This window comes from Plectropomus leopardus, chromosome 11 (assembly GCF_008729295.1).
Source record: "Plectropomus leopardus isolate mb chromosome 11, YSFRI_Pleo_2.0, whole genome shotgun sequence".
NCBI lineage: Eukaryota > Metazoa > Chordata > Actinopteri > Perciformes > Serranidae > Plectropomus > Plectropomus leopardus.
In genome coordinates, this window is record NC_056473.1 from 17,360,715 (window position 1) to 17,375,688 (window position 14,974).

At 39.4% G+C, this 14,974-nt stretch overlaps 1 protein-coding gene across 1 annotated transcript; it reads right to left on the reverse strand.

Moving 5' to 3' along the window:
* Nucleotides 1-92: 92 nt before the first annotated feature.
* On the reverse strand, nt 93-12,628 carry LOC121950530 (D(4) dopamine receptor-like). Its single transcript, XM_042496558.1, has 4 exons — nt 12,386-12,628; nt 9,413-9,525; nt 4,210-4,799; nt 93-435 (listed from the first exon to the last, which is right to left on the reverse strand). The coding sequence occupies exons 1-4, from the start codon at nt 12,626-12,628 to the stop codon at nt 218-220; spliced, it is 1,164 nt and encodes a 387-aa protein (XP_042352492.1). The 3' UTR covers nt 93-217.
* Nucleotides 12,629-14,974: the final 2,346 nt, after the last annotated feature.

Genomic DNA, 14,974 nt, shown 5'->3' on the forward strand with positions numbered 1-14,974 from the left:
CCACTGAAACAGTTTGTTTCTCAGACTGCAGCCTTTTCACAGGAAACATGAAGCTCAAACAAACTTTGCTGTCGTCTCATGTAGAAAAATAAAAACCTCACAGAGGACGGAAACAATGGCAGCGTACACAGACCAAAGACACTAAATAAACAGCAGCGTCTCCTGCAGCAGAAAAGTCGTCCATGCAGCGGAAGCAGCGGCAGCAGCAGTGGCATCCTCATCCAGCGTTCTTGGAGCAGCAGCGTTGCAGGACCTTTTTGAAGAAGTTCCTGAACTCTGTGTTGAAGACGGTGTAGATGACAGGGTTGAGAGCGCTGTTGACGTAGCCGAGCCATGTCACTACACTCATGAGGGCCGGTGGGATGTGGCAGTCCTGACAGCGAGCTCGCATCGTGTGGAGGACAAAGAAGGGAGTCCAGCAGAACAGGAAGGCACCTGCAGGAGGAGGACGAGAAGAGTTTGTCTACAGTACGACAGAGACACCCAGAGTCAGATGCTTACATACCCAAAATGTTCCTCTAAGGTTTGACTGAACTCTTTAATATTTCTGTATTGACCTACAAACCTATCAATCAACCAACCGACCATTCAGCTCTTCTGTCAGGTTCCCTCTTTAATAGTCAGCTCAACTAATAAAGCATAATGTCACCTACTTACCTACCTGCTAACCAAACTACTAATTCTTATATCCACCAGTCTATCAACCAATTTACCTATCTACCAAACAACCACCTTACCTTCCAACTGACATACCAATCTACCAATTTGATTTCATCCCCATGTATACAGTGAATCGTTAGTTGAGCTACTATAGCAACCATCTTACCTAACTACATGAAAACCTACTAAGTTAAGTGCTATATCGTAGACAGCTGGACTTGCTCGAGTTTCTTGAAGACATTTCGCATCTCATGCGGGCTGCTTTTTCAGTTCTAACAGACAAGTTGGAAGACGCAGGCTAGTCACGTGTTAATAAAGCAGAGTTTTACCCCCCTGTGAACCTTAGGCTCGGATATGCTTTCCACATCCATGGACAGCTGATGATGACAGTGATGTCATAACAGGTAGAGCCATTGAGGGGAGATGCACTCCCTCCCAGTGGTTGCAGCAAGGACTACAAACCATCATGGCGTCCAGTAAAAGACTACATGACCCACATTAAGCAAGCAGAGCAGTCAGGACACTGATTGCTGCCGGCTGAAATAAATCAGCTGATTTCCCTGGTGAGGGAGCTGAAGGTGAGGAGGAATCAATGCGTGTGGAGGAGAAGACCAAGACTGAGGCAGACAGAGAACAACAGAGTATTTTAGTAATGTTACTCAGAAGACAGTGAACTAGAATTTTGATTTACAAACCTTTATTGTAACTTCTGTGTGCAAGAAATAAGTTGACCTGTTAAAGAAGACCAAATACACTGAATTTAAGTTGGAAAGCAATGTTTGACTGTCATTTCCTGCACCCACACCTCCAACGCTCCAAGAGAAAAGCTCCCGATTTCTCACGACATCACACAAGGTAAATACCAACCTAAAAACCTAACCTGATGGCTTGTGACACAGAACCATCTGAGACACCTTCATTGGAGACCCTTTGGAAAAAGGGCGGGCAATTAGAAAAAAAAAAAACTTGTCAGGTGATTGGATGAACCATCTGTCTATCACAGTCTGGCCAGTTGGAAGAAGAGAAAAAACATAGAAGAAAAAAGGGGAGCTCAACCAAGGTACTCTTTTTCTGATAAAAAGCTTTACTGCAAAGGCTAGTTCATGAAGGAACAGAATAAAAAAACATGTTTCGGCCAACAAAGGGCCTTCATCAGGGCATTGTTGGCCGCCAACAGAGTGGTGACCTTAGGTTATCATCTCACGTTAGTTTTGTACATAGCTCATTGGTAATCGAGTGTAAATGACTGACAGCAGGTGGACAAAAGTGTATCTTCCAGCAAATTATAGAAAACCAGATATTTGACTTTTTGCTGACTGAAGCATCCTGAAAGGAGTTCAACACCATTTTATTTACATATTTTAGTGTTCAGATATTTTGCAAATTATTTACTTTATAACGTTAAATCCTGCTCCCTGGTCACCATCCAAACTGTCAGACGAGCTAATAAGGCCGAGATTCATGAGAACTACCTGCACACTGAAAATCGTGTCTGGCCAAGCTTTACGTAATAATTGGATTTCAGATTAAGGAGCTGCAGGATTAGCTGCTGTGTGCTAAAGGGAAGCACTTCTCGGCATTAGAACCAACACTGGCTGCTATTAATAGGACGACCTTTTCTAATTCATATGTTCTTGCCTCTGAAAAGACATCAGAGGTGGAGATGAGGTGTTCGGGTACCTGTGGTGCCCATTATATCACCATGCATGATGGTGTATGGATGGATGGATAGGTAACTCTTTACTAACTCTTTCGTAACCCTAAAGTAACTTTGTAACAACTAAATTGAATGTTTGTGAGCTAAAGTTTGTTCCATGTGAGACCAAACGTGGCTGCTGGCTGGAGGTCTGCAAATGAAGAAAACAAAAATTCACAAATATTTTTTATCACGTTGCAGGTTGTTTCTGATGAAGTTGAAACACTTTGGTCTGACAATCAGTGTTTGATCATACAGCAGTATAGACTAAGTCACATTACAGTCACTAAACAATTAAGGAGTCACCTTGTTTGCATTTTTTACCAGGAGTTGATATCAGTTTCGTATCTGTCAATTCGGTGGACAAATTTATCCTGGATGCATTAAACCAGGCAGACATGGTACATCTGATTATAAAATCAGGCAAAATTTCCAAAATCACCGATCAATCATCAAACTGGCTGTTGGATGATCAGATGGGCTTCTGTAAAATCAGACAATTGTGTCAGCTTTAAGTCATTTGAGCAGTTCTACACAGTTAAGTAGACTAATGTCATCAAAATAAAACAGACAGATTATTTTGTCTTCATCTTCCAGTCAAGTGCAGCTTTATATTCTTAGTATAATTGCAAAAAGCAATACTTTCTTTTTTTTCTATTTGTCAACATTGTTAAGGACGCAATCATAGAAAATATGCTTCACAGTAGAGATCTCCTGATGTCTGGGAGTGCAGTCATGGGTGTACAGCGTGAACAGCAGGGGGCTGAGCACACAGCCCTGAGGGCTTCGGTGTTGAACACTAATGTAGAGGAGGTGTGACTGCCAATTTGAACTCTCTAGGGTTTGCATGTAAGGAAGTCCAGTATCCAGTTGCATATGAATGCAGATGTTTTTTAAAAGAAGAACCAATTTAAAGCTAAATTGGCATCATGTGAGTCAATGGGTTCAAAGATTGTATTCTGGCTAGTGCGTTCCACCTCTCCACACGATCTGATCGTCATCCACAAAATGACTACAAATGGAAACCATAATGCTTCAGTTACCAAAATGTTCTCCTTTTGCCTTCAGATCTGCCTGCAGATACAGATATTAGTGTTACTGTATGTGTAACACCTTTACAATGCTGACTGCTTGCAGCAGAATCTCTAACTGCTTTTTGAGTTTGTAAGCTTCGGTGTTTGCCCAGATTTAATGAAAATGTATTTCAATGAGCACAAACCAGTTGACGCTGTAAACTGTGAGCTTTTGGCTTTTGCGGTGTGTCCTACACCATTGGCACTTGTTGGCCCTAGTCGGCCCTTGACAGCTGTTTTTTTGCTGAATCATCATGAGAGACAGTGGAGTCTGTCAGTAAGAAAAATCATCTCTATTATTGGCAGTTCTCTTTCTCTTCTAGTGGACAATAAGAGAAAGACAAGTTAAGACAGCAAAAAAACACTAAAGTCAAGAGGGTGTAAGATCAAAACAAATTTGTCATATATATTTGTCATTGAGCTCCATAGCAAAAACGGTTTATAGTTATTTGTGTTACTGTTGCCTGTACGGTACATATAATTTGTTCTACAACATTGGCTTGTGTCGTTAATGTGCTATCTGGCTAACTAGTGCCTTGAATCCGTCCTGTCAGACTTCTGTTTCTTTTAATGATGAATACAATCTACCGCCGCTTGCTAGTATGGAGATTATTATTATTGTTTTCTCTTTTGCACGCGCGATCATGATTGCTGGTGGGCCATTGAGTAGCCTTTGTGATGTGTTCAGGTGCAATCTTTTGGCTGTGACACAGTCGGGTTTTGTCCCCACTAGTTCTTAGATATCGGGCGTGACTGGGCCTTAATAGGGAATGAACTCACCCACAACGACAGGAAGCACCTTCATGGCCTTCCTCTCCCGGCTGTTGATCTTGGCCCTCTTCCTCCTATGAGGGTCAGGGTTGAACTTGATCTCTGCAAAGCTGATGGTCGGCAGGGGACTGTCTTTGCACTCTGATGAAGGGAAGGGTTTGTCTGTGGACGGGAAGGTGGACGGCTCATCTGGATTATCTGTCAATTCCCTCTCTATGATGGGTGGCAGCGGTGGCGGCAGTGAGGCCAGCGGTGGCAGAGAGGCGGCAGCCTCTTGAAGTTTGCGGCAGGCCTGAATGCTGTTCTTCAACTTGGCTTTACGTGCCTCCTCCCAGCGCCGCAGGCCCCGGAACATGCCGCAGTACAGCAGCAGCATGATGGGACATGGAATGAAGAAGGAGCACACGGATGAGTACAAGACGTAGTCGTCGTTTTCTAGTTTACACTCGGTGGGGTCACGGCCTGCCACATTGTTGATGCCGAATATGATGGGTGAGGCCACCGCCAAGGCCATGATCCAGGTGGCTGATAGTAGCACCGCCTGCCGCAGGTCCACATGCTTCCTGTTGTAGTTGAGAGGGATTAACACTGCGATGAACCTGCAACAAGTGAAAGAAAGTTTAAAATCTGTAACAACAACAAAGAGAGACTGAAATGGTCTCATTGAGAAGCCCAGAACAATATCTGCGGACAGCCTGTCACTCAAGTGGCCCCGCCCTTAAATATGTGTATCTGTACAATTGTGATGAACGAGGAAATTAGCAATAGAGACCAAATCTGTTTTCTTTTTTTTGTTTTTTTTTTTTGTGACAGGCTGTAAGCATGGTTATTTGTCCTTTTAAGTTGGGCTTTTTAACATGGGGGTCTATGGGGATTTACCCTGTTTTAGAGCCAGCCTCAAGTAGACATAAGAGGAATCTGCAGGTTTTGGCATTTCCGTGCTGGCTTCATTTTTCAGCCCCAAGGTTGCCACTTGGTTTTTCCACCGTGTACTAATAACAACAATGATCACAATAATTATAGTAATAATCCTGTCTGTTTTTTACTTGCCCAAATCAGTTGCCTTTGTGGGTTAATAAAATTATATTAAATTATACGCAATAATAAATGTAATCAGAAACTGTATTTTTAAAAGCACCTTTCACAAAATGCAGTGAAAAGTATGGTTTAAAACAAAAAAAGCCAAACATCACTTAACATATTATAGAGAAAAGTAATAATGATAAACAATTAACAAATAATAAAATAAAATACATGGCAATAAAAACAGAATAAACCACACAGATAACGTCTTCCATGGTTCATCATCTTTATAATTGCAATCCTTGAGCAGTCAGTTTTTTTTTTCAGTCTAAATAAATCTTTCTAACCTGAGTCTTGACAGATTCAGAGCACTCATCTTTCTCCAGCGTTCCCAAATGAATCCAATTCACAGAGCTTTTATTTTTACAGCAGACACTTTGACCTTTCACAGCCGGAACTAACGGCATTAATGTGACTTGTTTTTTATGGGTCAAAATGTCCAGAGTTGTTTATTTAATTCTTTCTTTAAATAGGTAGTCTTATCGAGATCAAAACATATTTTTAAAATGACCTTTGTACAAGAAAACAAACAGCATGAGAATGGACAAAAATACGCAAAGAGGAGGTTACACTTTAAAGGGATTTTTGGAAGTGGGGTCATATGGGGTATAGTAGATGTCAGTCGGCACGCCCCCAGTTTGGAGAAACAGAAGAAGGTGTTTCTTCATTTGTTTGTGCTGTGTCTATTTGGATGGTTTTTGTTTTTGTTTGTTTTTAATTTGCGGTGTGTTTCTAGTATTTATGCTTAGCTAAGCTAAATGGCCTCTGGTTGCAGCTTCATATAAAGCAGACATGAGAGTGGAATCAATCTTCTCATTTAATGCAATAAAAAAATCCTAGAAATTCCCCAAAATCCTGGAAACATGCTAAAATCCTTGAATTCTCCTAGAAATGTCCTTAAATCCTAGAAACATGTATGGGGCTGCTGCGACTGGCCCCTGTCCTCCTGTCATTTTGCAAAAGTGGCCCCCAAGCAAAGCAAGTTGAGTATCCCTGACTTAAATCGTGATCAGAAGCAAAAACATGTGATAAGGACAAAAGACATACTTCTGAACGACCTTTCTGACTTTCAAGAAAAATAAATATTATCAGTCACTTTGTTCAAAGGCACCTCTGGCCCAGGGCCCCCAGAGCCCTTGGGCCCCTGGTCTTGTTCAGTAATCCGTCCCTGAATGACAGCAAGTCATCAGTCAGTTCGCTGTTAAAATCATCAAACCTACAGAGACCAGAAGCCTGTGGACAGGTGGACTCTCTGCAGACCTTCAGGATCTGTTTCCTGCCCGCTCTCTTGAATTATTCAGACTCTTAGACCTCTAACTGCTGCCGGCTGCTCCAAAAAGCTTCGGATCATCACCATCAGTCCACGTTAACCTCACTGCCTCCATCAGTCTCACATGTAATCATATTTATCTGGAGCTGGGACATCAGATTTGAGGAGCAGCTCTGGCTTTTTAGCTCAGAGTTTCATCCCTCAACATCAGCTGAGAGTTCACATAATCGTGTTACGTCTAACCAACAAGCGCAGAGCAAAGATGCCACTTCATCACCGCAGATGCATTCCTTCATTTGAGGCTTTAAATCGTTCTGTTTTTTATTCGTTTGGATATTTTACAGGAAACAGACAAAAAGGTCATTGTCATATTTCCACATGAGATCGAACTGTGGCGTGACTGTCTGACCCTATCGACCTTTAAATGGTGTCTTAAGGGCTCTGGTGTGATTAATCAGCTGGTTGACCCGGCCCAAGGCCGATTTAAAGCTCCGTTTATGACAGGAGTCTGTGAGTTATGGCAGAACTTTGGCCTCTTCCTTTAATCATCTGCGCAGAGTTTCCTCTGATATTCCTTCAGGAGTTTCAGGTTTGTTTGTGCTGCAGAGCTGCATTCGAAAAAAAATGGACTTTAAAGGGACAGTTGAGTTTTTTGAAGTGGGGCTGTATGAGGTACTTGTCCATAGTCAGTGTATTACATACAGTGGATGGTAGTCGACACACCCGCAGTTTGGAGAAGCAGGCTGCGGTACAGAAGCTATTGTTGCTGTGGGCGGGTCAGCAACAAAAGATATTTTAGCCGCTTAAAAAAATCTATAGTTAAGGTGTATGCTATATTTAGACTATTCTCACCGCTTCACCTTAAAGTCAAACAGCCTGTTACAGTAGGGAACTAAAATTGTTATCTATAGAGATGCACGCTATTGGATTTTTTTGCCAATGTACCGATATATAACAACAAATTTGATCAAGGAAAATATTGAAGTTTTAATAATAAGAATAAATAAATAAATAATTAAATGGTAAATGTGGTATTCCTGCTTTTAATTAGGTAAAAGGCAATCAGTTAATTAGTTTAGTTGTTTTCAATTGTTGTGACAATAAAAACAAACAGAGTACATTAAAAACAAAGAAAGCATAATCTGTGAGGAGTAAACAACATGATGAATGGATAAACAAACAGACGACAAAAGAATGGACACTAATTGACAAACATGGACTCATTTTCTATTGTTTTGCTAAAATCCATTGTCAAGTGTGGAGCCCCTCGGCTGACCTTTGACCCCTGGGGCTGAACTGACCTCAGTAGGAATGTACAGGTTGGTTTTTTTTTTCTGTTAGTCTCTGATCAAGGAAAACATTGAAGTTTTAATAATGAGACTAAAATAAAATACAGAAATAAACTCAGACTATCGATATATATAACAACAAATTTGGCTGATAAATGATACCAATATTGATACATCTGCTTTTTTCCCACCTAATTTTAGTGATCATCAAGTATATATATTACATATTACATGCCTCACACACCGCCAGGCCAATGAGGCTGAGGTTTGCGTAAAACGGCAGAGTACACTATATTTTTCCCCTTATGAGACAGAAATCGTGAACCCCATGTACTCTGCCTCTGACTGGCTAGCGCTCTGTGCCGTCGTTGGTTAGATTGAGTTATAAGAGTGGTGTGGCTCCTTTAGCGTGGGGGCAGTGCGTGTATCTGTGAGCGTATGGTGTGAGTGGTTGCACAAAAGCGTGTGAGCAGATGATACGAGTGTCAGTGAATGCATCAGAATATACAGAGCAAAGAAACAGGTCTTTGCCTGGCAGTAAAACTGGTCAGTTTAGCTTTAAATGTGTGGTGTATCAATTTTGTGGTATTGTGTCACTTGGGTGAATGCACACTTATCCTTTTAAACCCCAAAGTCACACAATAATTAATCATTAAAGCACTAAGGCAGCAGGAGACCAGAAGCTCATGTGTTCTGCATGTAAAATTACTATTTTTGTTGAGTCTGGTGCTTTGACGAAAACATAGATGGGGAACTGAAAATTATGATTTCTTCCCCATCGGAAAAAGCCACCTGACGGCAAGGTAAAGCAGTAAAATTATTCTAAATATAGGAAGCCCTTAAACTGATATTGATTTTTTTAGGTGTATAAAGTATACATTGTTGCTGCCCCCATTCACAGTACTATATTGCTTAGCTTTTCTGACAGTACTCCTGCCTGCTTCTCCAAACTTGAAGCGAGCCAACCACCATATACTGTGGGTAATATACTGATAATCAATAACAACCTCACTTCAAAAAACTCAAACTACCCCTTTAACCCAAATCCATATCTTCATTTATATGCTGGCAGCTCTCATGATGGCGGTTGGTTGTTCTACCTCTGAAATTTTACACAAACAGTAAAGTCTCCTGATGATGAATCCTTACAACCTTGATGATACGCTGACTTTTTCTCCAGCGCCACCATCGTTTGTAATTTGTGCTTCTCTGAAATATCTCGGCAGCTGCTGGATAAAGACTGTTCTCACTGAAAGTTTGTTTTTGGTTTAGAATCAGCAAAGGGTTTACGTTTGGTTTCAGAGGAGGAGGAGACACAATGTGTAAAGGTGTGTACCACTTTGAGTTTTAAAGTTTTAAATTATGCACTATGGTATTAGGACTTTTACTTTTCTATAATATCTAAATACTTCTTCCACCAATGACAAGTTCAAAACAATTTAAAACTTGCAGCATGTCAAAGATCAGACAGCCAACTACTAAAGCCTACTAAAACAACAATAAAACCTTTTTTCACACAGACTGACCTGCTGTTTACTTGTTGTGTGTACCTGTACAGGTGAGCACTGACCTGTCGACGCTGATGGCGCAAAGGTTGAAGATGGAGGCGGTGCACAGCATCACATCCATGGTCATCAGGCCGTCACAGACAGTGGTGCTGAGGGTCCACACACCGTCCTGGAACTGAAAGGAACAAACTTAGTATGTTCATTCATTAACATTAACTCACATATATACCATCTTACTTCAAATACATTGACCCAAGTACTGTAACTGTGCCAATAATATTTGTGTACTTTAACCGTCATCCAAATTATCTAAATGATCAGCACCTGTACAGCTACACACAACAGATTACATTGCAAGAAAGCAGTGCGCACATGTATATATATTAAACTGATTTATGAGATACAAGTAAATAAAAATCCAATTAAATAACTTATAATCATACAAATATATGACAGAAAAATATCATATCATGCATACACAATTTAATCAAAGAACAAATAAACAAAAAAGGCCCCCAAATTACATAAATAAACAAAATAAAATATGAGTGCATTACAAACTGGATTTCTTTTTTTTTAATAATGCTGTACATTGGTTAACGTGGACATTGAAGAAAAAGCTAATAAATACATATCGCATACAACAACAAATTGTTTATAAAAAAAAAATGAAATAACTATAAAATCAATATTACAAATACATTTTAAAAAATGCACACAGTATTAAATTATATTTTAAAGCATTTTCTGTGAATGGTGTTCTTTTACTTATTTGTTTTTTTTTTTTAATATTTCATGGTACTTTATTGGCAATTTGATATTGTGGTCTTCCTGCTCTTAATTAGGTAAAAGGCAATCAGTTAATTAGTTTAGTTGTTGTCAATTGTTTGTTGTGACAATAAAAACAAACAGATTACATTAAAAACACACAAACAAACAGAGTACATTAAAAACAAAGAAAGCATAATCTGTGAAGAGGAAACAACATGATGAATGGATAAACAAACAGAGACGACAAAAGAATGGACACTAATTGACAAACATGGACTCATTTTCTATTGTTTTGCTAAAATCCATTGTCAAGTGTGGAGCCCCTCGGCTGACCTTTGACCCCTGGGGCTGAACTGACCTCAGTAGGAATGTATAGGTTGTTTTTTTTCTGTTGATCTCTGATCAAGGAAAATATTGAAGTTTTAATAATGAGAATAAAATAATATACAGAAATAAACTCAGACTAAGTATTATTAAATTGCAGGTCACTCTGCTGTCAGATGAGGTAATTCTGAGTCTGAGTCTCAGTGATGTCACTTTAGGGGGCGTGGCTTCAGCCGAGGGTCAGCTGGAGTTCAGAGCTGATGGTTAAAGGGACAGTTCACTAATTTTACACAATTTAACATACTAAATGTACTTTTAATTCACTGCGTTTTCCTGATGATACTTTTGTACTTTTATCTAAGTAACACTATTTAGGTAAGTGACTTTTACTTTTAACAGTGTATTTTCACGGTGTCATATTAGCACTTGTGTGTACTTAACAAATTTGAGGTATTCGCACTTTACTTGGGTAGGCCATTTCTGCCACTTTATATGTCTACTCCATTAAAATTAAGATTATTCATTTTCAGATTCTATGTTTTCAGAGAAAATATAATCTAATATGACTATAATATAAATGAATAAAATGGGCAATATTATTACAGATTAAACTACTCAGCAGCGTATAAAGTAAAAAAAGTTTTTATTAATCCCATGTGCAATATGTATTTTTAATTCTAACACACAATAAACTCTCTCCTAACTCAACACTTTCTCCTCTTCTCACTTTCAATGTCATCCATTGTGTTGTATTGTCGCGTTTATGCTTCTTATTAGGCTTTTCTGCTGAAAGAATTTCAATAAAAATCTGAACTGTGAGAACAAAACGTTAAAAGTTGAAAATACTGTTTCTCGCTGCAGCAAACCTTTAAATGAAACTGAATCCCCAATTGTTTAACTCAAAAGCCCATGAAGTTTCCCTTACAATACAGTAAGTCTACAATCACTGTCTTATTAATGGATAAATTAATGGATTAAGATATATTAGCAGGTAATCTTGATGGTTCAATCCATTTTAAGATGTAAAAACCTCTTCCAACCCCGGAACAAATTACATGACAGCCATCCTTTGACTTAAACCCTTGAAAAATATAATTGTTTTCATATGACTTGCATGCCTCTTGGGCAACTCCATGAAGTTTTAAACCCCAAAACATAGATAAGGTAGCCTAACGTTTTGTCAGAAACTGATTAATAAGTACATTGTGGGGAAAGGCTTGTACCCCTTAAAATCTACTTAATGTGATAGCCTAATTAAAGGCTTAATTAATAACACTTATTACATACACAAAAATGATATAGAAATAGTTAATTGCTTGTTATATATTTCAAAACTTTGAGTGTGTCACGGGGAAAGCAAAGCACCTCTTAGATAAAGGGTTTTTAAGGGATTTTTACTTTTCAAAGTAAATGGGAAAAAAGGGTCTCTGGATACCATCTTAATTTAAATGAGGTGTTTGGTATGATTTCAGGAGTGAATTAAGGTTTATTTGAATACATAGATGACATATTGTTTTTGTCAGCAGTGGCTAATTCATATTGAAAGACTTGTGTCCCTTAAACCTACTGAATGTGATAATTAAAAACTCTACACAATCAATTGTATGCCTCAATGATTCATATCACACAGCCAATACAAAAAAAGATATATAGACTGTTTTATGAGCTTGTTAATTCAAATTCGTGTGTAAAATAAGGGTAAAGCACTCCTTAGATAAAGCATTTTTAAGGGATTTTACTGCTTCCCTTAATTAATGGACAAATGGGTTTCTGGCAAATTAGAGTTTATTTGGACATTTAAGAGGTTTTTTGTAACGTGTTAAAAACTCAGAATCCATCACACCTGCCGGATCTGGACTCTGAGGGGCCCCTGAAACAGTCGAGGTGCCTATCCTGAGCTTAAATTTACACAAACTTAAGTGTTTTTCGGCTGATCTCACCTCGGAATAAACGAAAAGCGGCAGCACGAGCACCGCAAGCATCAGATCCGCCACCGCGAGACTGACGATGAAATAGTTGGTGGTGGTCTTCAGCGCCTTCTCGGTGAACACGCTCAGACACACCAGCAGGTTCCCGCAGATGATCACCACGATCAGCAGCACCCCGAACAACAGGGCCGGCAGGTTGTGTCCCCGCACCGCCGCTTCCTCCCCCTCCGCCGCCGCGCTCACGTTGGCCGCCATCTCCGCCGCGGCTCCTCCGCTCCGTCCCGCTCCGAGCCACAGCAGAGCGGCCAGTGGGCTCTCATGAAGGCCGGGCTGGACTCTGGTCCTCGCTCTGTGGTCTCATCATGGTATCACGGAGACTCTAACAGACTCTAACATGGAGCTCCGGTGCGCACTTTACGCAAAAAACCCTCCGCGTAAAACAGGTTGGAACCAGGCAGAGTTTGGTTCAATTTACGAAATAAAACGCGTCAACACCATTAACTCATAGTTGATAAACAGGCGCTGTTAAAGTTCTGTTTGTCCCCTTTAGAAAGAACATTTTGTGTCGTCAAGATGAAAAAACAGAGTTGATCAAAAGAAAATCCTCAAATCGTGAGAAAGTTAAAAAGGGAATCCATCGCCTGTGTTGAAAGGCTCAAGTTGCAGAGTGACGACCAGGCGGAGAGTCTCTCGGTCACACCAGCGTCCGTGTGTCTGACTGCGTGTGTTTTCAGCTCCGGTGTGTTTACCTGCAGCCTGCTAAAGGCCACCGGGGGCAAATTAGCCGATTAAAGCCGCTAATCGGCTGCGCTTTACGGTGTCCTTCAGTCCTTGAGCTCCAGACAGTTTGTCCATCTGTATGTCTGTCCGTGCGTTTGTGTCTGTGTGTTTGTGTGTGTGTGTGTGTGTGTGTGTGTGTGTGTGTGCGTGTGTACTGACGCTGTAAAAACTGGAAATTGTTTTGTACTTTTAGTATAGGCTACATAAGGTGCTAAAGTGCATGAAACAGCATCAAAATAGAGATTTTTTATCAAAAACAATACCAGTGGAGGATACCCCACACCCCCAGACAAAGCTCCAAGCTAAACTCCTCATATCTTAAAATTCTAGAAATGTCCTAAAATCCAAGAAATGTCTCAAAATCCTAGAAACATCCTAGAAATGTCCTAAAATCCTAGAAATTTAAATCCAAAGGTTAAAATCTAAAATCTGGGAAACAATCTAAAAAATATCCTGAAAACCTAGATTATCCTCATGAGAAGGGCGAGTCCAGACCTTCGTCAGTGTCTGTGAGGCTGTTTGAAATTAGTTAAATATAAATCACAGAGTAGTAAAGTATAGAAAATTAAAGGATCACAGTGCTTCAGTGAAGCAAACTGAAAAACAATGAAGTGATTCAACCACCAGCCGCTTTGCGTCAGTGTCAGCAGGGCCGTGGATTCCAAATAAACCTGATAGAAAATCAATAACAACATCAGGTCTATTTAAATTGATGCTTGTCCACAACATCTGATGTCCCTTTCCTACAAAACAGAACAACAACAACAACAAAAGAAGACGTTTCTTTTTAATGATGTAAAACCTAGAACTAAAAGTGAACAAGAGCACTCTCACGATGCAGCTGTTTATGTTGTTAAAAAGGAACTAAATCATGAGATTAATATCATCCTCCCTCCTCTTTTCTTTTCTCTACTCCTGCTGCTTTCAGCTACAGGCAGGAGGGTGTGGATGGAGGGAAGAGGAGGAGGAGGAGGAGGAGGAGGAGGAGGATGCTGAAGCATCTGTTGGATCCCCAAGCAAACTGAAGGGAAGCAGCAATATAAAAATGACACATCTGAAAGCAGTCTGAAAATATTAGTTGACTGAGAAACACTGTGAAAAAAACTGTGACCAGATTTAGTCATTTATGAACATAAAACTGGCATTTTATGACTGTTTAATCATATTTTTTTAAATCATAAAAAGATAAAAAATTGAAATATATAAATCACATCATCCTGCTTACGTAAGACTGGCCACAAACCAAACACTGTAGAATTTTTCGAGGATTGAAAACAAAATAAAATGTTATTCATATTTTTAACTGCAAAATTGATTTTCCTACATTATGTTTAAAATGTCAAGCCCAATACTTCACGAGGCAATATTTTTAAACAGAAAATCTTTTATTAGATTGATAATTTTCCATATATAACATTGACAAGTATTTTCTTTAACAACTGACTCAAATGCCATGTCAGTTCTTTACTTAATTCTGAACATTTCAACAGTGTGTTTTAGGGTTGTAAGAAAATATCAACACAATTGAGTACCATAATATTCTGATTTGTGATACTGTATTGTAACACTATCCATTTTTAATTGGTTAAAGTTTTTTTTACCTAAAAGATCCAGCAAGCACTTTTATTTTAGTTTTTTACTGTTACAGAAAAAATATTAATTCCTTTATGCAGATTGCACAAAAATAATGAACTTTTGTTTGTTTATGGTCGTGTGTTCTTTATACCACGACAGCTTGCCTAAAATTAGATTGACAAAAAATACCAATATATCGCAGTATATTGGATTATAAACCCCTGTATCGTGATACGTATAGTATCA

Bases quoted from the DNA above. Each gene is read 5' to 3' on its own strand.
- LOC121950530 (XM_042496558.1), bottom strand. From the start codon at position 12,628: ATGGCGGCCAACGTGAGCGCGGCGGCGGAGGGGGAGGAAGCGGCGGTG. The intron at 9,526-12,385 runs GTGAGATCAGCC...TGTTCCTTTCAG, and splicing joins CGCTTTTCGTTTATTCCGAG to TTCCAGGACGGTGTGTGGAC. The intron at 436-4,209 runs GTGAGTTCATTC...CTCCTCCTGCAG, and splicing joins GGTGCTTCCTGTCGTTGTGG to GTGCCTTCCTGTTCTGCTGG.